Here is a 27,631-nt window from a genome sequence, read left to right as displayed (position 1 = left end):
AAATAAAATCAACACCAAGACTACAAAAGCCAGGTAGTTCTAACATGGAGATCGACAGAAAGGACCTCCATTTCATCTAGTATGATCAAAATTCAGTTTAGGCAGGATCTTTATTCCCTATATGATATTATTCCATGTGCTTGCTTATGGATTTCTTTCCTCATTCCCCACCATTCCTTTATTCTTACTAGGCCTTCAACATTTTTTCTGTTATGATTTAGAGAGAGTTACAGTCACTAAAAGTCATCACTGGGTACCAACAACAGTCTCCAAGAATTGGTTTAAGTGCTCTTGAGAAAGCACCAAACAAATTAACAAACTAAACAATTTTCTAGGGACTAAATTTAAAACAATGAAATTTCAGATTCCCAGAATACTTTAGTATTCATGTAGTCACGTTCTGGTTACACCTTTCTCCTAAGACTCAGATACTGAGTGACTGCCAATAGCCACTAACAAATTTTGGTTCAAGAGCAATTTATTGTTAATACTAATGTCTTATACACCATTTTATTACATATTCCATGCCATCAAAAAAGGAGAAAAGAAAGAATGGCCAAGGGTGAACACTGATCAAGAAAGCAATGTTCAGCCAGGTCCACCTGTCTGTTAATCCTTCCGTCCACCCACCCATCCACCCATCCACCCATCCACCCACCCATCCATCCATCCATCCATCCATCACTGTTCCCTTATTTAAATAAACAATAACGATAGGACTTTACTAATGGCAAAAATATATGTCAAACTGGTGAAAGCAAGAGTGATGAGAAGGGAAAATAAAATAAATTTATATTAGGATTCTTTTATTAAGACAATTATATAATGTTAAATGACAATATGTTAAGTGACTAACAAATTTTAATTTATACAGGTAGCAGGCAATACAAGATATTACAGTTCAAAGACAATATTTATAAGGATGAGAGTAAAAATGAAAAAACACGGTACAAACAGATGTTCCAGATATGTAGCTAAACAGAGTAACATTCCATACACTATCACGAACATAATGTCAATATATGAATATGACTTCAATAATTTTTGTTTGACCTAAAAATAAACATGCCCTTTGTCGATGCTATTCCCATAAGAAAGTAAAGAATTCAATCATCACAAATTCTGAAGAATCCCTATACACTAAGAAATAGATCCTCAAATTGAAACACCATTATTAGTTTACTATACTCTCATTTAAGCAAGATAATATACATAACAAAATTGAACTTACCTCCCATTCCAGGATTTCTGGCTTTGAACAAAAGGAATTTTTGCAATAGTTGCATTTCAACTGAATATCACTTGGAGCTACAAACTGGCCATTGGAAGATGACTGCATACTTAGAGCCTAAAACAAAGAATAAAAACATTCTGAGCCTGACACAGATTTTAGAATTTTTATTTGTAACTACTGTCAAATATTGACTATGTCCAGAAAACAGTATTTTGCTTAAATATTTCCTCAACACATAAAATTACATTTCTCAATTTTGTCTTTAAAAATGACACTAGTGAGGCACCTGGGAGGCTTAGTAGGTTGAGCATCGACTTCAGCTCAGGTCATGAGCTCACAGTTCATGAGTTCAAGCTCCCCATCAGGCTCTCTGCTGTCAGTGCAAAGCCCGCTTCAGATCCTCTGTCCCTCCCCCACTTGTGTTCTCTCTCTCAAAAATAAAACATTATAACCAAATAAATAAAAACTACACTAGTACAGTTAAGTTTTATGAAACAAATTCTTTTACTACAGGATTACTAGTACTTATTTAAAATAATATGAAAAAGGACAAAATACCATACACTTCAAGTATGATTTTTTTCTCTTTAAGAAAATGTAAGCAAATAAGAGTTAAGTTCACCAAGTTCTGAACTAGTAATTAAATCTTTAAAAAAAAGCCTAGCTCCTAGTTTAAGTAGTAATTTGTCCCACATGCAATATTGCTATCATTTTTATTCCAATTCCATCAGGGAAAACAGCCTATAATACCTTTTTAAATTGGTCATTTCTTTTACAAAGTTAGGCAGGGGGGAAAGATGAACAGACTGGTATTGATAACAATAGTCTTAATTTTATGGCATTTTTAAAAGTTCAAACAACTTACAGAATAGGAAAAGATATAAGCATAGATGGGTTTTAAAAGTTTTGTTCGAGTTTCTAACGTGAGTGGTGAGGATGCTGTAATCTTCATTCTCTAATATATTACATGGCATATATAATCTTCAGAATATATTAAAGTTAAATTTTTTTCAGGGTGGCAGTTAGGAGAGGAAAAAAAATTATTTAAAAAAAATTCGGGGCGTGTGGGTGACTAGGTTTAGCATCTGACTCTTGGTTTCGGCTCATGTCATGATCTCAGTTTGTGAAATCAAGCCCCGTGACAGGCTTGGGATTGTCTCTCTCACCCTCTCTGTCTCTTCCCTGCTCGCACGCACGCGTGTGCACTCTCTCAAAATAAATAAGTAAACATCTAAAAAAAGATGTTTTTTAAACATTTCTTAAAACTTCTGCATACAACATACAACACAATCAAGATTTGTGAAAAAACAAAACATGCAGATTTAAGACAGTAACCATCAGGTGAATACATTTTTTAAATAAAAACCAGCAAGTGTCCTTACACTTCACTTCAAAAAAACTGCAAGTCCATTAAAGTTAAGTATTCTTTCAAAACAAATGAAATACTATCCTATTACCTTATTTTGAAATGGAAAAACATCAAATAAAGACATAAAGCTCAAAATCTATGGTTTGCTTTAAGATACAGAGAAAGGAAAAAAATGCTGCTTGTCTATTTGTCAACTTTGTATTACTTTTACGCCGTTATAGTGAGAAGGCTGCTTACAGGCTTATCTGGCTATAAGAATCCACATTAAGTATTTACAAGATACAATGTACATACAATGTACATACACGAGTGGTCTCATCAAATCATGGGCAATACAAGTTTCAGTTAAATGAAAAAAGCAGTGAAAACATTTTTTAAAAAACATTTTCCACTAACATTTCAAACATCAAAAAGTAACACAGAAAGGTGAAGTCTGAGAAGCAGCATGTCAAAGACTCTGTCATTCTCTCATCTAATTAATCCTTCCTTATTCCTTAATTTCTAGTTTTGGAAAAGCCAAGTCAGAAGCAGTATTTTACCACTCTAAAGGATTTCTCAATTGCCACGATCCCAGCTTCCAAAATAAAAGTTTAGTTATGAATATGGCTTATTAACTTAACTCAGTGGAGGATATAACTATTAACAAAAACAACATTTACCTGGTTGAATTAAAAACCACCTGAATTTAAATGATAATAATGGTTGCAGCTACTGTCACGTACTTAAGAGACTACATTTTCAGGCTGTATAATGCAGAATACAGTACCTACAACATTGTGGAACTGCTGGAAGATTCACTATCCTGAAGCATCACTTTATGTACTGGATTGAATCTTTGAACTTTTGACATAGGTATTTCATACATATTTCAAGTATTCACAAGTATTTCAAAAACATTTTGAATTTTTCACATACGTAAACCTACTCATGCCACTTAACTAGTGCTGAATCCCATTTTCAACTATTCCCTCCCAGTGGTCAGTTTAAGTCCGAACACTTCCAGTAATACATCTTCAGAAACTATCCATAACCCCAACTTTGAAGAAGTATGCCAGAAAGTTCTTTACCTTTACAAAAATGAAAAAGGTCTCCCTAAACTGATTTTGTATTAAATTAGGGCCCACTGTAACAAGTCCAATCCCCTTTTTAACTGGCAGATTTCTGACAAATAGTTGTCGTATGTTTTGTTCATGTTGGTCATAGTTTTGTTATAGTTTTTTGTTTCATCATAAAACAGAAGTCTCCTTCAGAGTCACATGTTACTGAAACCACTAAGAAAATAGTACACAGGGGCGCCTGGGTGGCGCAGTCGGTTAAGCGTCTGACTTCAGCCAGGTCACGATCTCGCGGTCCGTGAGTTCGAGCCCCGCGTCGGGCTCTGGGCTGACGGCTCAGAGCCTGGAGCCTGTTTCCGATTCTGTGTCTGTCTCCCTCTCTCTCTGCCCCTCCCCCGTTCGTGCTCTGTCTCTCTCTGTCCCAAAAATAAATAAACGTTGAAAAAAAAAAAAATTAAAAAAAAAGAAAATAGTACACATCAGGCATCGCGCTCAATTATACTAAAACTTATTTTCCTTCAAGTCTGTTATATAAATAACAACTGAAAAGTCAATCAGAGTCTCCATGCCACACAGTAAGCATCTGCAGCCATGTCTATTACCGTGACTCTATGACCTCCGCCTGCAGTCTGGCCCTCAACAAACAACACGCAAGTTAACATATTAAATAAAGATGAAGCATATTACACTGTTTATTTCCCGTGTGTATTTTGCTGGGAGTGGGAAAGATCCAAAATAAATAACAAACCTGAAATTTAGCCACACAACTGGAATTGCAGAAGTTATACAGTTTCCCATCAGGCATTGTGGCTTGATATTGAGGTAAGGAGTTTCGCTTACAAAAATGGCAAATAATTCCCAAACCTAGGAGAGAAAAAGTACATATCTGATTTCTTTATAAAGTAATAAAAGCCTAAAAACAAATCCTACTTGACCTCTGAGAGTAATTTTTAATGGAACCTTCTGTAAACTATTCTTTTATTAAAATAAATTTCCAAGATCGTGTCCACCTTAAAATATACTGTTATAAAGAGTCCAATATCATATCTCTAAAACAAACATGGATATATGAAACAATCTCCGTTTTAATCTCTGAGGGAAAAACAATTTTGCTAAGAATGCAGCCATGGACAGAACTTCACCAATCACTTTAAAGAAAATGAAAGATATATGGAATGGTTAAAAACCACTAAAAAAGTCTGCAGTGGGAGCATGTGGGTGGCTCAGTCAGTTAAGCATCTGACTTCAGCTCAGGTCATGTTCTCACAGTTCGTGAATTCGAGCCCCGATGTGGGCTCTGTGCTGACAGCTCAGAGCTTGGAGCCTGCTTAAGAGTCTGTGTCTCCCTCTCTCTGCCCCTCCCCTGGTCACACTCTGTCTCTCTCTCAAAAATAAATATTAAAAAAAAATTTTTAAGAAGTCTGCAGTAAGAAAGTTTAATGTGATGAATAAAAATAGTTTATGCAGTTAAAAACAAGTATAAAAACAAAGTTAAAGGGAAAGTGCAGTTAAGAAATTAGTCATGTTATTAAAGTTTTTTAACTTTCCAAATACCTGAAACTTACTTTGTGATTTTGCATATTTTGTCTTGTGACTGTTCATGCAAGCAGTTGAACAATATGGCTCCATATATCCATTAGGACCTATACACTGAGTCATATCAAAAAACCTGCACTGTGTTCGGCAACCAGTACAAGTGGTCAGTTTTCCATATTTCTAAAATTTGAAACAAAAAAGAAAATTAAGAAAATCACAATTTAATTAGAAAAAAATTCTATTTTTCAGTACACCTTTTCTCTCTGCAAAATAATTCTGTTAATCTCTAATCAGGTTTAGTGGGTCAGAAATCTTCATCTGGATGCAAACTGTTAACTGCAATGCATCTAAATTAGGTTCAAACAAAAGTAATGATCTCAGCTAAGTCTCTTTCAAAAACTGGATTTTTTCCCCTATTAATTAGTTTAACAGAAGCCCTATATATACTTAAGTAAAAACTGAAAACAACAAAGACACAGTGTTTTCTATTGACCATGACACACTTCTTTGTCATCTGACAGAAGAAATTAAATGTGTCTATAAAATGTAAGCCTTAATAATCAAATGACTATGGTCCTTCAGAGAAAAGTCTGATGTTAAATACTTTTTGCACTGAGCTGTGCTGCTGTCCCAAAAACTTATGGAACTTCTCTTAAAACCAATTAACCATACCTTTGTATTCTACATTTAAAACCTCATTCAACCACAAAACACCGTATTTAAAAATTTTTTTAACTAAAACAAAGTCATTCAACATGATTTTGGGCTATTAACTAACTAAAGCTAATAATTAGTCCACAGATAAGAATAGTCAATCCTTCTGGCAAGAGTGAATATTTGCCAACACTAATTCAAAGCAACAAGGTAAAATACATGATGGTAAGACTAAAGGAGGTACACGTTGAAAATTACTAGACAAAAGCAGTATTACTGAAATATAGAGTCTTACAAAAATACAATTCAGATGAACTGGTATGTTTATATGAAAAACACAAATAGTCACATTAGAAATCAAACATACGGAAAAGCGATAGGTGCAACTTGTATTTGAGCTGTCTTCAGAGTGGTTATACAATCATCATAACTACTTAGATCAAGTATCACGTATCGTGTTGCAAAATAATTGTATCCACCTTTCTACCCGGTGTTGAGATTATTTCTCCTCATCATACCCCAAAGCATTCAATACAATATGATATTAAAAGGCCTTAAAATATTCCACGGATAGATGACTGATAAATAGACATCGGGGAAGATAACAAGCAGGCCAAAAATAACAAAATGGGTAAATTGCATGGACAAATTTCATGAGCGCCACAGGATTTTAGGAAATAAAGGTAGTAAGTTGAAGGGAAAATAACCAAAACAAATAACTAACATCCACATCAGAGAAAGAAAAAAACTTTCTTAGCATGCAACAAACAGAAGAGGTATTAAAAAAAACAGAGCTGTTTATGTGCCAGGAATGTATGTTATATGCATTCTGGTACTGTAAGAAAGTAACCAACGCTGTCTACTCCTCATTTACTTAAGTCTCATATTACTTCAACATAAGTCCTAAGTTTTACTTTTCAAAGTAGAAATCAACTCCTTCTTCAACATCTGACAGACTGCAAAAGGAAATACTTATCAACAGCAAAAGGATGGTAACAAGGAACAAAAAAGAATAGCTGCAAACCTATTAAATCTAATTATGACTCTCCCAATGTTACAAAGAGGAGAATGCTGGTTTTTGTTTGAAATGACAAAATATTTTCCTGAGGCCTATGTGATAATTTAAATTTTTATAATGGGGAAAGGATAAAAGAAAACATCAATAAAACAATGAAAGAAAAAAAGAATGTTTAAAATCTGGCACCACAGTACAAATTAGGAATACTAAAATTATCAGGACACTTGCCATTAGATCACAGGATTATAGAGAGATAAAGCCAAGTAGCCCTCAGTAGATGTTTGTACAAGACCTGCATGTAGCAGCACCCATAAAGATTTCTTTTCCCAATATAAATGAAGTACAACCATCTAATCTAATCTCAGATTAGATTTTTGTTTTAACTTATTAGAAACATCCTTCAAGTTGACAATAATTTTATTGGCAGAATGGTTAAGTAATTAGTAAGTTTTAAGACGTACCAATAAAAAGTAGACCAGTTGAATTGGGTCAAGTAAACAAGGAGCTAAGCAACTGGTCCACACTGACAAATACTTTTATCTGAAGAGAATGAGAAAGTACTATCAGAAAGATAGAATCATTAATATTGAAAATATTTTAACACAGCCACTTTCACAGCCACCACTACATCAAAAATAAAAGGACTCACTTAATGAAAGAACATTAGCAAAAAAAAGGATATCCGTTCATGCCATGTTTTCTGTTTTATATGTAAACAATCAAAATAATCATATTTAAGTTTCATTCATCCTATAAATTATACATTGAGTGATTTTTAAAACAAAATTAACTGTAACAAATTCACCATTATCATATTCCTCATTCGGGCATGGGAGAAAATAAACCTACTTATAAATTCAGTGTAAAAGAATTAAGGTAGAACTAATTAAAACGAGATACTGGTAAGGCAAAAGGTAAATATAATGGGGAGTTTATGGCAGATTGGTTCATTTTCAGTATACTCATTGAAAAATGGTGCCTTACATTTCAAGTTTAACCGATTCCATATGCACACCAAAATTAATCATCACATGATTTTAAAACTTCCCTTTAATTTTTCCTTTTACATGTTAATTAATACATTTCTTTGACTACATTTTGACCAAGTCGGTGAACCACGTGGGAAGGTACTCAAGAGATAAAGGTTTAATCTACTTGACACTGAGGGCACTCTATGAAATGTCCTATAGGATTCAAAAATGTCAATGTCATGAAAGACAAAGACTAGGGAACTATTTCAGATTAAAGCAGACGGGACTTTGGGACTTCCACTCCAGCCACGATGGGAGTATCAGAGGCTGGATTTAACCTCCCACTTTTAAAAACTAGAAAACTATACCAAATATATGAAACAATGGCTTTTAAACATTCCACAAAACAGAATATAACTCATTATGTAGAAATTAAAACAAATCAAGCTGTGGAAACAGATCTAGAAATGACAGCTATGAAAATAGTAGGCAAAATGTTAAAAGCGCTATGATAAATATGCTGATATATTCAAGAAATCGGTAGAGGAAAACACGAACATAATGAGGCAAGGAAAAGAAGATATAAAAAAGACCCATATGGAACTTCCAGAGATGAGAAATACAAGAGCTAAGATGTAAAACACACCACATGGGACTCACAGTTGATTAGAAAAGATGAGTAAAATTAAAGACACAGTAAACACTGTCCAAAATGAAGAAGAAAAAAAAGAAAGAAAACCAATAAATACAAGAGCCACACGGACCATGGAACAACAGCAGGAAATCTAATATATCTGGAAGTCGGGTCTCAGAAGAAGAGGGAGGGAAAAAGATACACATTTTTAGAGAAATAATGAATGGCCTATGATCCTAGACTTGATCCTAAACAAGAAATAACTGTTTTTCATTTACATAAGGGACATCAATATTTTAAAATTCAAATAAGGTCTATAGATTAATCATATAGCAGCATTATCTCAATATGAAATTCCTTGTACTACAGTTACTATTAGTTGTATACATTTATCATTCACATATTAATTTATACACCAGCTTATTCATCTGGATTAAGGAATATGAATTTGGAAATTTTTATGAAATAAAGGGTTTGTAATATCTTTGAAGTAGGCACAAAAGGGCCTTTTATACCTTAAATTTAAGTGCCTATTGTAGACAAGGTACTGTGCCTAAATTTTATCTGGAAATAATTTTTCATAACAAATACCTAAAAGCAAACAAGCATACCACAAGAAAATACATGTAAAGTTTAGTGAAATAAAGTTTGCCTAGAATAACATAAGGAAACAATCATCATCTGACATATTTTAAGTTCATAAATTTTAACATAATACTTTAAAATGCCCGTGATTTTTCAGATACGTAATAAAGACAGTAAAGCAGTATAGGGAATTCTCAAGGGCTTAACCAGAGACACATTCCTGCTTACCTCAGGCTGCATTAAGAAAGAGTCCTGCATGTGATCTCGAACCTCCTTCAGGAAGCTTGGATGGCTACCTACCTGAAAAAAGATTTTAAGACTTTATAGGAAAAAAACCTCATTTGATAATAAAATAATACAACAACAGGTAACAAATTATCGACAGACCCTTAGACTTGACTTGCCTCTATTCTGACATAGCCAAAAAGAAAAATTACTTATTTCTCTTAGGCGACAATGTATTGTAAGATCTCATTACAGCCTCTGGTACCTCAAAGCATTCTAAATGAAGTGATTTGGAAAGTATGTAGTTACAGTTTTCATTATCGGCAAATGGGTTGTTTTGGAAACTCTTTTCAGAACACGTGACAGCTTACAGCACATACGAATTTACACCTTTATTCCTTGCAGAAAAGCATCCTGCTTTCCATTAAAATCAAAATACTATGCAAGAAAATGGAAAATAAAATACTGGAAGTGGTATCATACAATCTCTGTTGCCAGGATCTAAATTATTAATTACCTGTATCAGTATATTCCAGAAACTAATTCACCAAGGGGGGCATAAACAACAATGGTAGCCAAGTTAAAATGTTAGAGACAAAGGTCAAAAGGGGAGGGGAAGGCAAGGATAAGATCACCACTCAATTTCAGTTTCCCCAGGCTATAGGAAGAGACATTCACTACAGCATCATGTGTAGGGCTCTCCAAAAATGTCTGTGTCCTTTTATCAAGTAACACAGTATGCATGGATTTCCATTTGCTTACTTGTAAATTATCAACACGCAATATATGAATTAAACATGAAAATGATATTTTATAGAATGAAAGATGAAACATTTTTAAAATAATTTTTATTTTATTTAACGACAGACAGTATAAAGAGTATTTTCTATACCCACTAGAATAGGATCATTTGGTGTCAATAGAGGCTAGGTGAAGAGCAGTGAGAAGATATTCCTACTCCTCCCAGTTAGGGTGGATCCGTCAAAGCCCAGAGGGGAACCAGAACTCCTACCCTCCTCTCCAAGGTAACAAGGAGCTCTTCCCACCTCATGGGTGTCAACAGAGGCCAAGTGGAGAGCCTGGATTTCTACCTGCACCTGGCAATACTGAGGCCTTCATACTCCTGCCACAGCAGTGTCAAATAAAGCCAGCTAAAGCAGAAGGTTTAAATAAGATCCAGAATATAACAACATAATACCCCAAATTTCCAGGCTTCTAACAAAATCAATCAATCGATCAATCAATCAATCATGAATCCTACCAAAAACCACAAAAACAACAATTTAAATGGAAAAGGATAATTAGTAGATGCTAACATAGAAAATACAGAAATGTTAGAATTATATGACAAAGATTTTTTAAATATTTATTTTGAGAGAGAGAGAGGGAGAATCTCAAGCAGATTCAGTGCTGTCAGCACAGAGGCCAATGCAGGGCTTGATCATATGAACCACAAGATCAGGAAATCAGGAAATCAGCTGAAATCAGGAGTCAGACACTCAACCCACTGAGCCACCAAGGTGCCCCAACAGCCATGATAAAAATGCTTCAATAAAGAATAAAAATATTTAGCAATGAAAAATAGAAATTCTCATCAAAAGAGAAGAAAAGAAGATATAAAGAACCAAATGGAAATTCTAGACCGAAAAAAACTATTAACAGACATTTTAAAAATCAATGGATATATAAGATATGTCAAAAGAACACAGGAATCAAGTGAAAATGCTCCCAATGGCCAAAGCTAGAAAATTTTGATTAACAAAAGAAACCTGTATTTTATTATAGCCCCAAATTATAAAATACCCATTGATGTGATAACGTTGGGGTTTAGCAGCAAACAGTCAAGAAAGAATTCTTGAGGTGTCTTTGGTGCAAAAGGGGTGTTTCTGTTTGTTTGTTTGTTTTTTTTAATGTTAATTTATTTTGAGAGAGAGAGAGAAAGCAAGAGCAAGAACAGGGAACAGTAAAGACAGAGGGAGAGAAGAATCCCAAGCAGACAACGCTCTGTCAGCGTAGAGCCTGAAACAGGGCTCAATTTCACAAACCACGAGATCATGACCTGAGCCAAAATCAAGAGTTCGGATGCTTAACCAACTGAGCCGCCCAAGCACCCCTATAAAGTTGGTTTTATTAAAGCACAGGGATAGGACCCGAGGGCAGAAAGAGCTGCACTGGGGTTGTGAGGAGTGGCTGATTATACACCTTCAAGCTGGGAGGGAGTTAGGGATAGCATAAGACTCTAAGTTTGGAAGCAAGGTTTCTGGAACCTTGAGGGGCTAGTAGCCAGCTGTTGTTAGGAAAAGGTCATTTACTATGGTCTAGTAAAACCTTAGTCAGGAGACCTTTCAGATAAATATCATGGAGACATAAGCTTGGAGGATGATTACTAACATACATCTTGGGGGTAGAGATAAAAGGAAGCTTCCAAAGGAATTTTTACATGTTAAAGGAGACTTCTAGGATCCTGGAGGCAGGCTAATGTTAAGCTAAAGTATTAATATTGAGTCAGTTGAATTCCTAGAGGAAGGTCACTCTGCCTGTCTCAGGACTTGTCAATGAGCTGTAAACTGTAAAGAAACTGAATTGTTTTTCTTTTGCCTTTTGTTGCCATGTGATCCAGGAGTCCCTACTGATATTAATAAATGACTGAATAAAGTAATAAATGTAAGAGAAAAGACAAATCTCTTATGCAGAAAAAGCCCTAGTAACTGTATACTCCACCCTAAAGGAGACAGTGACTTCATTTTCAAGAATACAACATGGAAATGGGAGGAGGCGGGCTTTACAACGGAGAATCCTGACAAATACTACTGCAGCAAGGTGATAAACATCAACTTCAGCAGTCATTTTAAATCATGTTGATAGGAGTACCCTTATGATATGCTGAAAACGTCAAAACTGTAAAAGGTAAACACATCTGTGACATTCCTCCTAAAAACCTACAGCTACAATCTAATGATGAGAAAACATCAAATTCCAACAGAAAGGCATTTTACAACATACCTAAATCCTAAAAACTGTTAAGGCCATTAAAAACAAAACTATGAGAAAATGTCACAACCAAGACTACCTTAAGGTTTCATGATTACTGAGTATAATGTGGTATTCTAGATACGATCCTAGAACAGAAAAAAGACATTATATAAAAGTTAAGGAAATCCATGGGCACCTGGATGGGTGGGCCAGTTAAGCATCCGACTTCAGCTCAGTTCATGATCTCATGGTCCATGAGTTCAAGCCCTGCATTGGGCTCTGTGCTAACAGCTCAGAGCCTGGAGCTTGCTTCAAGATTCTGTCTCCCTCTCTCTCTGCCCCTCCCCTGCTCATACTCTGTCTCTCTCAAAAATAAATAAACTTTTTTTTTTTTTTAAGTGAAGGAAATCCAAATAAACTATGGACTTTCCATAATGCCAGTTCAGTAAATGTAACAAATATTATCTTACTAATTTAAGGTGTCAACAGAAGACCTTACCATGAGAACACTGTACTATCTTCTTAATTTTTCTATAACACTAAAACCATTCTAAAAAAAATTATTAGTGGGGCGCCTGGGTGGCGCAGTCGGTTAGGCGTCCGACTTCAGCCAGGTCACGATCTCGCGGTCCGTGAGTTCGAGCCCCGCGTCGGGCTCTGGGCTGATGGCTCAGAGCCTGGAGCCTGTTTCCGATTCTGTGTCTCCCTCTCTCTCTGCCCCTCCCCCGTTCATGCTCTGTCTCTCTCTGTCCCCAAAAAAATAAATAAACGTTGAAAAAAAAAATTAAAAAAATTATTAGTAAACAACAAGAAAAAAACAACAAATAGCAGAACAAAAGGAAAGAAGCAGTGAAGGAAAATACAGAAATTATCCAATCTGAATAGAAAGAAAACAGGCTTGGATGGAAAAAATAAAAACGAACAGAGCCTCAGGGATCTGTAAGACTGTAACAAATATTTAACTTTCATATCACTAGCGTCCTGGAAGGAGAGGAAAAAGAGGATAAGGCTGAAAAAGTTCTCAAAAAAATGTCTGAAAACACTGCAAACTAGGCAGAAGATATAAACCTACAGATAGAAGCTGAGCAAACCCCAGGAAGGATAAACTGAAGGAATCACAATATATCAGAGTCAAATTTCTGAAAAATTTTAAATAATATTAAAATTTGGATAAAAATAAAAACAAAGGAAAAAAATCTTAAAACCAGCAACAGAAACGACACAGCTATAGGAGAAATACAACTGGAATTACAACCTAGAAGGACAGAAAACTTTCAGTCAACAGACCCCTCCACTCAATCCAAACACCACAGGAGCAATGTGGCACCAACCCCACCCACACTAGAAAGGACAAGTAGAAAGCCTAGACTCCACCTTTGCCTAGCTATAATGAGGTACCCCACGCCAGCAACCCAGCTAGGTTGACATAAGAAAAGGTCAAGTAGGGAGCCTGAACTTCTTAACCTATCAGAAAGTAACAAGGTACCTTGTCACCTACCCGTCAAGATGAGAACTAGCAGAGTCAAACTTTCACCAGCAGTACTAAGGCCAAAACTGAAATTAAATATAGTCTAAAGAACAGAAAGAAAATGAAAAAAAAAAAAAAAAGTGAACAAAGTCTAAAGAACCTATAGGACAAATTAAGCAGACCAACATGTACATTATGACAGCTCTAAAAGAATAGAGAGAACAAGCAAATTTTTATTTTAACAATGGCTGAAAACTTCATAAATTTGATGATCGTAAAGAAATCCACAAACCTGAAAAGCACAACAAATTATAAGTAGGATAAACTCAAAAAGACACACAACAGTACAAATTATAATCAAACTGTTGAAAGACACAGAGAATCTTCAGTAGCAAGAGACAAGCTACTTATCAAGTACAAAGAAACCTCAGTAAGATTTTCCACCAATTTCTCATCAGAGACCATGGAAGCCAAAGGCAATGAGAGGACATATATAAAATGCTGAAAGAAAAAAAACTTTCAAACAAAAATATTATACCCGGCAAAACTGTTATCCAAACATGAAGGACAAATAAAGACATATCAAATAAAAAACTGTGGGAATTTGTTACCACCAGACCTACTCTAAAGAATTGTTAAAGACAGTCAAAGATTTAGGCTGAAATGGAAAGGAAACTAGACAGTAACAGAGTGAACAAATAAGACTCTTTATCTTTAGCAGGGGCGCCTGGGTAGCTCAGTCGGTTGAGCGGCCGACTTTGGCTCAGGTCATAATCTCGCGGTCTGTGAGTTCGAGCCCGGCGTCAGGCTCTGTGCTGACAGCTCGGAGCCTGGAGCCTGTTTCAGATTCTGTGTCTCCCTCTCTCTGACTCTCCCCCGTTCATGCTGTCTCTCTCTGTCTCAAAAATAAATAAACGTTAAAAAAAATAAATAACTACATGGGCAAATATAAAACGTAGTACTGGAGTACTTTAGCTTATAAATCCACTTTTTACTTCCTACATGATTTTTTTTTTTAATTTTTTTTTCAACGTTTATTTATTTTTGGGACAGAGAGAGACAGAGCATGAACAGGGGAGGGGCAGAGAGAGAGGGAGACACAGAATCGGAAACAGGCTCCAGGCTCTGAGCCATCAGCCCAGAGCCCGACGTGGGGCTCGAACTCCCGGACCGCGAGATCGTGACCTGGCTGAAGTCGGACGCTTAACCGACTGCGCCACCCAGGTGCCCCCTTTTCTTCCTACATGATTTTAAGGACAAATGTACAAAACATAATTGTAAACCTGTTCTTGTGCAAACAATGTTTAAGATGTAATTTATTGTAACATAAATGGGGCTGGAGCTATTCAGGAGCAGGAGCAGAGTTCCTTTTTTTTTTTTTTTTTTTTTTTTTTAAAGTTTATGAGAAAGGGGGGTGGGCGGAGGGAAGGAGAGAGGAAGAGAATCCCAAGCAGGCTCCACACTGGCAGCTCAGAGCCCGACGTGGGGCTTAAACTCACAAACTGCAAGATCATGACCTGAGATGAAACCAAGTGTCAGTCACTTAATTGTGCCACCCAGAAGCCCCTACAGGAGCAGAGTTCTTAAATGCCAATTAAGTTGTTACCAGCTTAAATTAGATATAAACTTAAGAGGTTAAACGTTAAGCAAATTCAGCAGCATACTGAAAGTATTATACAACACAGTCAAGTGGGGTTTATCTTAGTAATGCAAAGAGTGGTTCAACGTAAAATAATGAATGTAATAAACCACATGAATATAATGAAGGTAAAAAAACCACATGATAATCAAATGGTAAAGAAGTTTGACAAAATCCAACATATTTTTATGACTAAAACACTCAACAAACTAAGAATATTAGAAAAGTACTGCGACATAATAAATGCCATGTATGAACAACCCACAACTAGCATCAGACTCAATGGTCAAAGATAGATGGCTTTTCTTCCAAGATTAGAAGCAAAACAAGGATGCTCAATTTCGTCACTTCTTCTAGTCAATAAAATAGTGAAAGTTCTAGCCAAAACATTTAGGAAAAAGAAATAAAAGGCAACCAAATTAGAAACAAAGAGGTAAAACTACTGCTATTTGCACATGACATAATTAGATGGGAAAAATTCCAAGGGATCCACAATAAAGCTACTAGAGCTAAAAAACAAATTCAACAAAGTTGCAGGGTACAAGATCAACACTTAAATATCACTTGTATTTCTAAACACCAGCAATGTACAATCTGAAAGGGAAGTTAATAAAGCAATTACATTAACAATTGTGTTAAAAATAAAATGCCGAGGGGCGCCTGGGTGGCTCGGTCGGTTGAGCGTCGGGTCATGATCTCGCGGTCCGTGAGTTCGAGCCCCGCGTCAGGCTTTGTGCTGACAGCTCAGAGCCTGGAGCCTGTTTCGGATTCTGTGTCTCCCTCTCTCTCTGACCCTCCCCCGTTCATGCTGTCTCTCCCTGTCTCAAAAATAAATAAACATTAAAAAAAAAAATAAAAAAAAATAAAATAAAATGCCTAGAAATAAATATACCCAAGAAAATGGAAGACTTGTACACTGAAAACTATGAAAAAACTGCTAAGAGAAATTAAGAAAGGTCTAAATAAATAGGAAGACAACCCATATCCACAGCCAGGAAGATTTAACACTGTTGAAATGTCAATAGTACCCAAAGCAATCTACAGGTTCAATGCAATCACTATCAAAATTCTAATAGCCTTTTCTGGAGAAATGGAAAAGCTAATCCTCCAATTCACATAACATTGCAATGAGTCTAGAATATCCAAACAATCTCTAAAGAACAACAAAGTTGGAAGACTCATTTCCTAATTTCAAAACTTACTACACAGTTATCATAATAGTGTGGTTCTTGCGTAAGAACAGACACGTAGATGAATGGAATATCCAATGAGAGTCCAGAAATAAACCTACTCATCTATGGCCAATTAGTATTTCACAAGTATAGTAAGTCCATTCCATGGGAGAAACAATACTCTTTTCAACAGATGATGCTGCTGGGACAACTGGATTTCCACATACAAAAGAAAGGAGCTGGATGCCTGTCTCATATCCTAAACAAAAATTAATTCAAAATGGACCAAAGACCTAAACATAAGTTAAAACCATAAACGTCTTGAAGAAAACATAGGGATAAACCATCTTAACTTTTGATTTTGCAAACAAATTCTTAGGTATGGACCAAAAACATAATCAACAAAGAAAAAAGAGGTTAACTGGACTTTATTAGTATCAAAATTTTTGTACATTTAGATGACATTATCAAAAAAGCAGAAAGGCAACACACAGGAGACGACATCTGCAACCATATGTCAAATAAGGGATTAATATTCAGAACATATAAAAAACTACTACAATTGAAAAATAAAAGGAAAAACAATGCAATTCAATCAAAACGGGCAAAGGACTTCAATACTTTCAAAGATACACAAATTGTCCATAAGCACATGGAAATATGCTCTACAGCATTAGTAATCACAGAAATACAAATGAGAACCAGAGATACCACCCCACACCTACTGAAATGATTATAATAAAAAACAAATGTTTAAGTGAAATAAACCAGACACAAAAGGACAAAGTAATTTATGATTTCAAGTATATGAAATATCTAGAATAGGCAAATTCATAAAGACAGTTGAAAAAAAATTCTGTTTGGGTCATTGCAAAGTTTTGAAAATAGAGGCAACGGTTGCACATTATGAATGCAATTAATGCCACTAAACTGAATACTTAAAAATGTTTCAGAACAATTGGAAATTCGGTTATATATATATTTATCACAATTTTAAAAAAATTTCAAGTTATTTTACACCTTTTTTATGCTCTGGAATGATTTAAAATAGCACTCAGATTACCTAGTTTAAATCTGATGGAATTTTCCTATGAAACCATCTGAGTCTGTTTCTCCTTGTGGGTTAGTTCACTGATAACTATCTCTATTTCTTCTAGGGAGATTCTCTGCTTTACTGTATCATCTGCAGTCAATTTAGGTAAATTAGATTTTCACACACAAAAATTATTTTCACAGAAAATTACTCAGTCTGGGTTGTCAGTATTTTTATATAAAGCTGCACACAAAGTAGTCCCTTATGATTGATTTTCTTCAACTTCCTCTGTTTTTTTTTGTTTTGTTTTTTTTTGTTTTTTTTTTTCAACGTTTTTTATTTATTTTTGGGACAGAGAGAGACAGAGCATGAACGGGGGAGGGGCAGAGAGAGAGGGAGACACAGAATCGGAAACAGGCTCCAGGCTCCGAGCCATCAGCCCAGAGCCCGACGCGGGGCTCGAACTCACGGACCGCGAGATCGTGACCTGGCTGAAGTCGGACGCTTAACCGACTGCGCCACCCAGGCGCCCCTGACTTCCTCTGTTTTGATGCTTCAGTCTACCTTGTCACTTATTTTTGTGAATTTACCCATTTTTTAAGCCTCTTTTCCTGATTAGATTGATGATCAGTGGGTCTAGTTTTTCACAGACCTGATTTATCATAGAAGCAGTATTCTGAATTATTTTGGTACTGTTTTTAGTTCTTAACTCATTAATTTCTACTTTTACCTTTATTTCTTTCTTCTCCTTTTAGTTCGTTCTTTTTACAACTTTTTGAGTTGAATATTTAATTCATTTATTTTCATTTTTATTGTTTTAAGCATGTATGGATTTGAATTTTACTCAAGCATTTTTTAAAATAAATATCCTATTGATATCTTAAAGAATGCATCCCCCCAAAAATTAAACATGATGTCACTTATGAATACTAATGGGAAAATACTAAATAAAATATTAACAGTTCCAACTAAACATTTAAAATATAACAATGACCTGGTATGGTTTATTCTAGCAATGCAAGAATGGTTACATGGTTTAGGAAATTCATTACAAAAAGTCACATATTAATAGATTTAAAGGAGGGAAGAAATCACATAACACTTCCATAGACACTGAAAACCTTCAAAACTCAACATTCATTTTCGGTGAAATACTTAATAAAACAAAAATCAGTGGGTACTTCTTTAATATATTTAATATATATTGACCTCAACCCTAAAGCCAAATAATTTAATGAGGAAATACCAAAGGCATTCCCACTGGAAAAACAAAAAGATACTTCCACTCTTTATAACTCTACTGGAGTTATTAGGAAAGCCATTATGCAAGACAAAATAATAATGGGAATAAGAAATGTAAAGGAAGATCTAAACTTTCTCTACTTGCAGATGATATGATGACTTAGTCAAAAATCCAAGAAAATCAACCAATAATGATGATTTAGTTAGACAGCAGCTATTTAAAATCAATTTAAAAATATATGTAGGCATACATATATGTACCTACATATATGTACATATACATATACACACACAATAATGGAAGAGAAAACCTCATTTAAAATAGTAACAAAAAGATAAAGTATTTTTGAATAAGTTTAATAAGAACTGATCTAACAGAATGAAATCCCTTGTTCTATAATGGGATATTTTGACATAAAGATGCTGATTCTCAATGACAGTCATTTGGATGGAAAAAATATTTGACCCATAATTTTAACAATATACCAGAATAAACTCCCTTACATGCATTAAAGATTTAAATATTAAAATGAAGGCTTGCAAACATTAGAAAGAAAATAAGAAAAGCATTCATTTATAGTCTGGGAGTAAGGAAAGTATGTGAAACAAAATCCAGAAACAATAAAAAGAAAAAAAACTGTTAAATTTGAAAATAATTAAAAATTTTACATTACGGGTGTCTGGGTGGCTCAGGTCATGATCTCACAATCGTTGAGATTGAGCCCCAAGTTGGGACTCCAGGATGAGTGGGGCCTGCTTGGGATTTTCTCTCTCCCTCTCACTCTGCCCCTCCCTGCTCACTCTCTCTCTCTCTCAAATAAATAAACTTTAAAAAAAGATTCTTAAAACCAAATTAAAAAAATAAAAATTTTACACGGCAAAAATTTTTATAAGCATCCAAACACAGTTATTTATAACATGGTAGGATATCATTACTTAATAAACTTTATAAAAAGTCAAACCATGTTGGAAGTCAAAGACAGTAGTTATCTTTAAAGAGGTAGAAGGGGAAAGTCACTGGGAGAGGACACAAAGGGGCTGAATTGGTAACGTTCAGTTTCTTGAAGGAGGATCTTAAAAATCAAGGAGGCTCAGATTTCACTTTTTAATAACACTGTGCGACAGGGATTGCTACTTCTACAACTTTACACATGGTGAAATGAGGCAAGACACAAAGGAGGTTAAATAATTTGCCCAGGACATAGAAGACTGGTGGGGCCAAGATTTTAACACAGGCCAACTAACTAAAGCTAGCACTCTTAACCAAACCTTCCATGTATCAGAAGATAATAAATGCAACATAATCATCAACATCAAACATGACAGGGAGGTCTTGGAAGATTATAATTAGTCTGATCCTTACACTAATGAATTTGAAGTATGCCACCTCAATGAAAATCCTATGAAAGGAGGATCTATGTTTACTTTCCACTATACTATTTCCAGCAACTAGGACAATACTTGCAACATGGTAGGGGCAATTGTTTGTAAACAAACTACAAATGCATTTTGCTCATTAAAATAAATGTTCAATTTAATGGAAAAAACGGAGAAGATCAAAACCCAAAGAAAAAATGTGTAAAAGATAAACAGTTCACAGAAAAAGGAAAGACAAGTAGCTCTGAAATATGAAAAAGTGCTCATCATTCCTAATAAAAGGAATATGAATTAAAACTATATCAACATACCATCTTTCCCAATCAAAATTATGTGTTAATACTCTCTGTTGGAGAGGGAGTGGAGACACAGGCACTCAACATACACTACTAAGAGAGATACAAACTGGCACAATTACAACAGAAGGGAATTTAACATGTCCAACTAACTAACATATGCACTCCTTTGGCAAGCAGCCAGCTTCTAAGAGTCTACCCTAAAACCATACCTCCACGAATACAGAGAAAATACATCAGGTTATTCACCACCTGCTATTTATAATAGCAAAGTACCAGAAATAACCTGAAGACCATCCAATAGCAAAGTGATCAAATAAACTATTATATAGCCCAGTGCTGTCTGGGACATGGTTAACCACTAGCTCTTAGATTAAGGGAGACCCCATAATTGGCAACATTTGTCATGAAAACACTCCCACTATGGCTAATTTCAGCTACAAAATAAAACCAAACATGAAACTGGTAAGAGACACACAGAAGCACACCATTATTTGTAAAATGTCCATTGTATAAACATAAGACACAAATAACCTTAAGAATACAAATAATATTAAAATACATTAAACTAATTAGGAAGTAATAGGTTTTGTGTACTTCTTTTATTTTCAATATTGTTGAGGTTTGAATTGTGTTCCCCCAAAATTCATCTTTTTTTTTTTTTTTAAAGAACGAGAGGGCACAAGTGAGCAAGGGGGGGGGGGGGGGGGGGAGAGAGATACAGACAGACAGACAGACAGACAGAGAGAAGCAGGGCTTTAGCTCCCCAGTGCAGGACTGGAATTCACGAACCATGAGATCATGACTTGAGCCAAAGGTCGATTCTTAACTGACTGAACCACCCAGGCACCATAAAATTCGTATCTTTAAGCCCTACTCCCAATGCGATCATATTAAGTAAGTCCTAAGATTGCGAGCCTAATCATACAGGACACAAAGATCCTTATGAGAAGAGGAAGAGAGACCAGAGATCCCTTCCCCTCCCCTCCCTACACCACCCTTTTGTAAAGAGGAAAGACCATGTGAGGAAACCACAAAGAGGAGGCTATCTACAATCCTCAAAGAGCAGACTCACCAGAAACCAACCCATAAAGGTTTGATACTTGAACTCCTAGACTCCAGAACTGTGACAAAAGAAATTTGTTTGAGCCCTCTAGTCTGGCATTTTGTTACGGCAGCCCTAGAAATTTATCTATGTTTATACAATTTATTTTTAATGTTTTGAATAACCAGCTCATAGTTTTCCTGAAAATTTAACTTGAACAGCCATTAAAAAACAGAAGAGAGGAAAAGTCCATATATCATTGATAGACAATGATTTCCAAGATACGCTGTGAAATAAAACATTGAAGAGGCAGCATAGTACATACAATATGTTGCCTTTTGTATAGGAAAAAGAGAAACGAAGAATGAATTACATACATACTTTCTTAATTCTTCATAAAGAAGAGAAACTATAAAATAATAAAAACTGAAAAACTGATACCTATAAAAGATAAGTAGGAACCAAAAGAAGATAGAAACAGGAGCTGGTTTTCTCTGAACATATATTTTAACGTACATTTTACTTTTGAATATATTCAAAAACAAACTACATCAAAAGACCTTAAAACTGAAATATAAATAATCTTCTTAAACAAAGCTTTTTGAAAAATCATATTTGCAACACCTCTCCTCCAACGCCCCAAAAATATTTTTTTTTTTTTAGTTTATTGATTTTGAAAGAGACAGAGACAATGTGAACAGGAGAGGAGCAGAGAGAGAGAGAGAGAGACAGAGAGAGAGAGAGAGAAAGAGAGAGAGAGAGAGAGAGAGAGAGAGAGAGGGAAAATCCCAATCAGGCTCTGCACAGCCAGTGCAAAGCCCTATACGGGGCTCAAATTCACAAACTGTGAGATCATGACCTGAGCCGAAACCAAGAGTCGGACACTTAACCAACTGAGTTACCCCGGCGCCCCAGCAAAAAATACATATGTAATATTTCAAAAGAGTAATCATTCTGCTAGCATTTACCATTATATGTAAAATCACAATTTCTAGTAATTTACATATATCAGTATTCATTTGAGATATGTTATCTCCAAGAGATGAAGATAACAATGGAATTAAATGAGATTCCAGGATAAATCTAGAGTATAAATAAATGCTGCTAAAATAAAGCTATTATAGCAATTTAAAACATATTCAAAAGAATGGCCAATTTTGATTAGGTCATGAGTTACCTGTTTGTATTCACTGACACAGCTTTGACAGCAAAATCTTTTCTGCTGACCATCAATCACCAGGACATTATTTCCAGCACCTTTGCTGGGCAGGTACTCTCCACACTGTTCACAGCAATTCATTATTAAACCATTGGCCATTCTGTATCTATTAAAGCAGTGGTCACTGCACAGCTTATGAGTCATATTTTTAAAGCTAACTTCATGGCGAATCTAAAAACAAACAAAATTTTAAAAAATAAATGAGTATCACAAGTAGCTAAATAACAAGGTGCTCCAATAGAAAATGCCTCAATAATTTTTCTGTGGAAGGCTTATTTAGGGAAAAAGAAAGACAAAGTACCGTTCGCGATTCTTTGAACTTATTTTTATACACACAATAAATACACTTATGGCAGAGGGGCAAGCATTAGCGACATCACTACGAACTTCTCTAGAGAGATCTAAAAATGATAGGAAACAACCCAGTTTGGATAAAACTTCTAAAACAAAGAGACTGGAAATCTTTAGACAAATCCAAAAGGAACTATAAATAAAATACACTGCTCTAGAAAGGTAGGAGAAAACCAATGTTATAAATAATTCAGATGAGGTATGTATAATACACAGGTTTCTTTTAATGTAATCAAATGCAAAAACTTTAATACCATATGAATAATGTTAAGTTATTAAAAATATTTCCTCCATTTGTTCTCTTTCTTAAGCATGGTAGTTTCGAGTCAAGTCTATATATTTAAACACTATGGTTTTGTCTCTACATGCTCCAACCCTCAGGGAAAAAGTATTATATTTTAAAATTTCCTAAGTCATTCTCCCACAGGGATTACATAATGGAATATACATCTCCACTTTTAAAGAACTATATACTGATGACGTCGTAACTATTAAATAAAGCTAAGAATATTCCCATTAGTTAGAACTAAGAGAGAAGGCACAAAAATACAAACCTCTGTTAGTTTACCACAAATTGTACATCTTGATTTATTTAGAGCTCCTTTAGTAGGATTCTGTTTGTCTTCATAGAGAGACAAACAAGATGTACTACAGAATTCCTGGAAGGATTCGCTTGAATCCACTTGAGCGACAATAGTTCCTTTCATCGTAGTTATATCTCTGAAAAGCAAGTGAACAGCTTAAAGTCAACTTGTATTTAAAAAAAAAATCAAACGTAAGAGTAATAATTAACATTTCTAATTTCCGCATATTTTACCCTGGGAATCAAACACCATTTTTAGATCCATTAAATCACGTTTACTATTTAAAAACTCTTGGCAATAAAATGTGAACACAGAAGATAAGGAACCAAAATGATTTCATACTATTAAATCTTTGTCAGTACCCAATTTATCTTCAAACTCCTTAACAAGGCTTTCAGACATTGGAAACACTTTAAAAAATAAAAATAAAAAAAATCAGTTGTTATTATTTATATGGAGTTTAACATCAAAGCCTAATTTCCTGAGATACAAACTTATAACACCTAGTCAATTCCTTTCCCATAGGTAAGTAGAAAACTTGGAACGATCTAGGTCACAGAAATATGACATATATTCTAGAGAGGATATATGAACTTATTTAGGTACACCCCTATAGCCATAACCCAAAAGGACCCCACCTACCATTCTGTACAGCTCTGTAATGCAATTCGAAATGGTAGGAAACAAAAGTGATGACCTGTGAAGTTTTCCTTTAATGAAATTCTGAATTTCAAGATCCTATACTACAGTATGTAAAAGTCTACTACTGTAAAGCAATCTAAAAACTATGTAACCGTTCCAATACTTGCATTTATTAAACTTGTACAGAGAACCTTTCCAAAGTTCTAAGATCTAAACTATCTTCCCAAATTTGGGCCACTCCAAGAGATGGCACAGAAGGAAAGCCCACCTGGTTCGACCGTGCACATAATATTCCATGTTCCACTATTTTTAACTAGTGAAGCAAGACCTAAAAAATAATGTAAGAAAGAACTGTCTCTCCCCAAAGCTATCCAAAAACTGGTACTTGAGTCTTAAAACACTGGGCATTGTAATGACTGAATGTTCAAAACTAACATAAAAACATAAAATCCAAAGACTTGCCAATTTAAAATAATCTTAATATGAAGATAGTACAAAATTTGACCTATTTTAATGTGATATAAATTGCAAAACAATTTTATCTGGCTAGAATTCTAATAATTAATAATGCAAATAAACATGCATTTTGACAAATTCAAGGAGTTCAATGGAGATTAGAGCCAAAATTAATTACAAGGGCCTGTTATCTAAATCAACCCCAAACCCTATCCAAATAAGAAGCCTTTTAATCATCAGCCACCCAGTGGTAGTAGGGAATCCTCCAAAGCCACTGCAAATCTGAGTTTTGCTTTAAGATTCAAACAACTAGCTTACCAATTTTTCAAACATCATAATTTGCCTCTAAGACTCAGGATTTTCCTAAAATTATATACCACCAATATTCAACCACATGGAATTATGCTGAAAGGTAAACCTTACCTACACTTGTGGTGAGCACAGCATAACTTAAGAGACTTGTCCAATCACTATATTGTACACCTGAAACTAATGTAACGCTGTGTATCAACTGTACTTCATTTAAAAAAAAAAAAAAAGAAGGAGAGAGAGGTAAACCTTACTTTTTACACATAACACAAAGTTTCTTTGGAGCAGGCTTGTGAGAGAAGGAAGAAAGGCAGGTGGTAGAACAAAAGAGATGAGCTGATCCTTTTCGTTGATAAGCCGTCTGTCCCTTCTGTAAAGGTTTTTTACAGTTTGCACAAGTGACTTTAACTGGTTTAGTGGGTTGTTGCTGTGTAGAAGGCTGGAAAATTTGTTTAGGAAGTGAGGCCACTGGTGATAAAGAATCCACCCCTGGTTGTTTCTGATTACGAGGAAATGAAGCTGACTGGGAAATCCAAGAATCTTAAAAACAAAATGCACAAGGAAGAATAAATGAAACAGGTATTTATACACATTGGGATCTCTATCAAAGAAACAGTTTTAACTTCCCATCCTGTACAAGTTTAAGACATTAATAAGGCAGCAATGTAGCAGAGAGGTAAAAACCCAAGGACTAAGAATGCCTAGTTGACATTTAGACTCCACCTACTAAACTGGAAAGTTAAACTCTGTACCTAACTCTTCTCTAAACTGGAAATGGTACCAACCTCATAGGAATGGTAACATTAAATAAGATAATACATGCAATAAAACATAGTAAGTAGCATAGAGGAAGCATTAAAAAATATTAGCCATTATTGATTAAACAAGAATTTACAGAATATTCCTTTAAGTAAGGAACACATACATAAACATAAAAGTTGATAATGAAAGTTATAATAAAATTTTGGCCAAACACTAGACAAATATAATACAGGTCTGATAAACTGTATATATGATTATATTCAAAACACCTTTTCAAAAACAGCTTTTTCCAAGGTGCCTGGGTGGCTCAGTTGCTTAAGCATCCAACTCTTGATTTCAGCTCAGATCATGATCTCACAATCCTGAGACAGAGCCCCACGTAGGGCTCCGCACTGAGCGTGGAGCCTGCTTGGGATTCCCTCTCCCGATCTCTCTCTGCTTCTCCCCACTCATATACCTGCACGCATGCGCGCACGCTCTCTCTCTCTCTCTCAAATAAACATTTTTAAAAATAAAAACAGCTTTTCCCATGTTTAGTTCCATGGCCTCTAAATAGACCACATAATACCAAAGAAATTAGAGTGTTACACAGAAATGATAAGCCAACGTATAGTGACTCATCCAACATCATTATTACGGTCTCACTGCAAACGCTTTCAGCACAGCACAGAATTAAAAGATATGTGCAACATTAACAGTAGAGTGCAGAATTTATTTTTTCTCTCTTAAGCTGGTACTTAGCAGAAAGTCTCCTACTTACTACACTAGTTACTGCTCCACAGATCTCTCACTACACTATCAATACCATAACCTTTTTTCCTTTTGAAACTTTACAGGCCACCATTTCTAAATTCTACTATTGTCTCTAGTAATTTTTTTCTTTTCTAGGTTATTCCAAATTTTCAACTTCCATACATAAAAAGTTACCCTTCTATATGAAAAACAATGGTCTTTTTCCTTCCACAGGAAGTACAAATTTATCTAGAGTTCAGGAAAACTTCTTTATTTTCAAAACCTTGAAGAGGGAGATTTCCTGGTTCCGACCCAGTCCATCAATATAATTATTTCAAGGGGCTACATTAACACTGCTACTGAAATTTTACCTTAGTCCGTAATACCCCTCTCCACAAAATTATACTTCATATGCTGAATAAACAGTGCATTCTGGAATCCTGTTATTCTGCTATGATCAGGGTAATAGACCAGTTTTAATAAATAGATACAAACATTAATGACTACAAAGAATATACAGTTGGCTCTTGAACAACATGGGTTTGAACTGAGTCCACTTACATGCAGATTTTTTTATAGTACAGTATTGTAAAAGTATTTTTTTATGATTTTCTTAATAACATTCTTTTCTCTAGCTTAGTTTACTATAATACAGTATATAATACATATCATACAGAAAATACATGCTGTTATCAGTAAGGCTTCCAGTCAACAGTAGACTACTAGTTAAAAACAAAACAAAACAAAACCCGAAGGCTACTAGTAGTTATGTTTTGGAGTAGTCAAAAAATTATATATGGATTTTTCAAGTGCATGGGGGGTGGGGAGGGAGGGGAAGTTGACACTCTTCACCCTTACTATGTTTTTAAGAGCCAACTGTAGTCACTAATTGAAAATTCCACCTTATGAAGGCCCTCCAATCAAAACTCGTATTTGAACATATGCTCAATTTTGCAGGTTTATCACTTGAACATATTCTTAAAGAAATGAGTTAAATTTAAGGGCATCTATTAACTTGATTTTGAAAAAAAAAAAGGCATACTTTTTTTT

The 27,631-nt window shown here is 35.0% G+C and overlaps 1 protein-coding gene across 3 annotated transcripts in view; it reads right to left on the bottom strand.

Annotated features, from left to right (window-relative positions):
• ZMYM2 (zinc finger MYM-type containing 2) overlaps positions 1–27,631 on the bottom strand; it is a 105,533-nt gene that overhangs the window by 42,443 nt on the left and 35,459 nt on the right. For all 3 annotated transcript variants that reach the window (XM_030307387.1, XM_030307396.1, XM_030307406.1), the window contains 7 exons: positions 25,342–25,627; positions 23,651–23,816; positions 22,704–22,916; positions 9,285–9,356; positions 5,224–5,374; positions 4,407–4,522; positions 1,232–1,348 (listed from right to left, as the gene is read on the bottom strand). In XM_030307387.1, the coding sequence (XP_030163247.1) occupies positions 1,232–1,348; positions 4,407–4,522; positions 5,224–5,374; positions 9,285–9,356; positions 22,704–22,916; positions 23,651–23,816; positions 25,342–25,627 (1,121 nt within the window). The remainder of the gene's footprint in view (positions 1–1,231; positions 1,349–4,406; positions 4,523–5,223; positions 5,375–9,284; positions 9,357–22,703; positions 22,917–23,650; positions 23,817–25,341; positions 25,628–27,631) is intronic.

The sequence above is a fragment of the Lynx canadensis genome, chromosome A1 (assembly GCF_007474595.2).
Source record: "Lynx canadensis isolate LIC74 chromosome A1, mLynCan4.pri.v2, whole genome shotgun sequence".
In the NCBI taxonomy this organism is placed as follows: domain Eukaryota; kingdom Metazoa; phylum Chordata; class Mammalia; order Carnivora; family Felidae; genus Lynx; species Lynx canadensis.
Note: the sequence above shows the minus strand (reverse complement) of the source record. Positions and strands in the feature narration are given on the sequence as shown.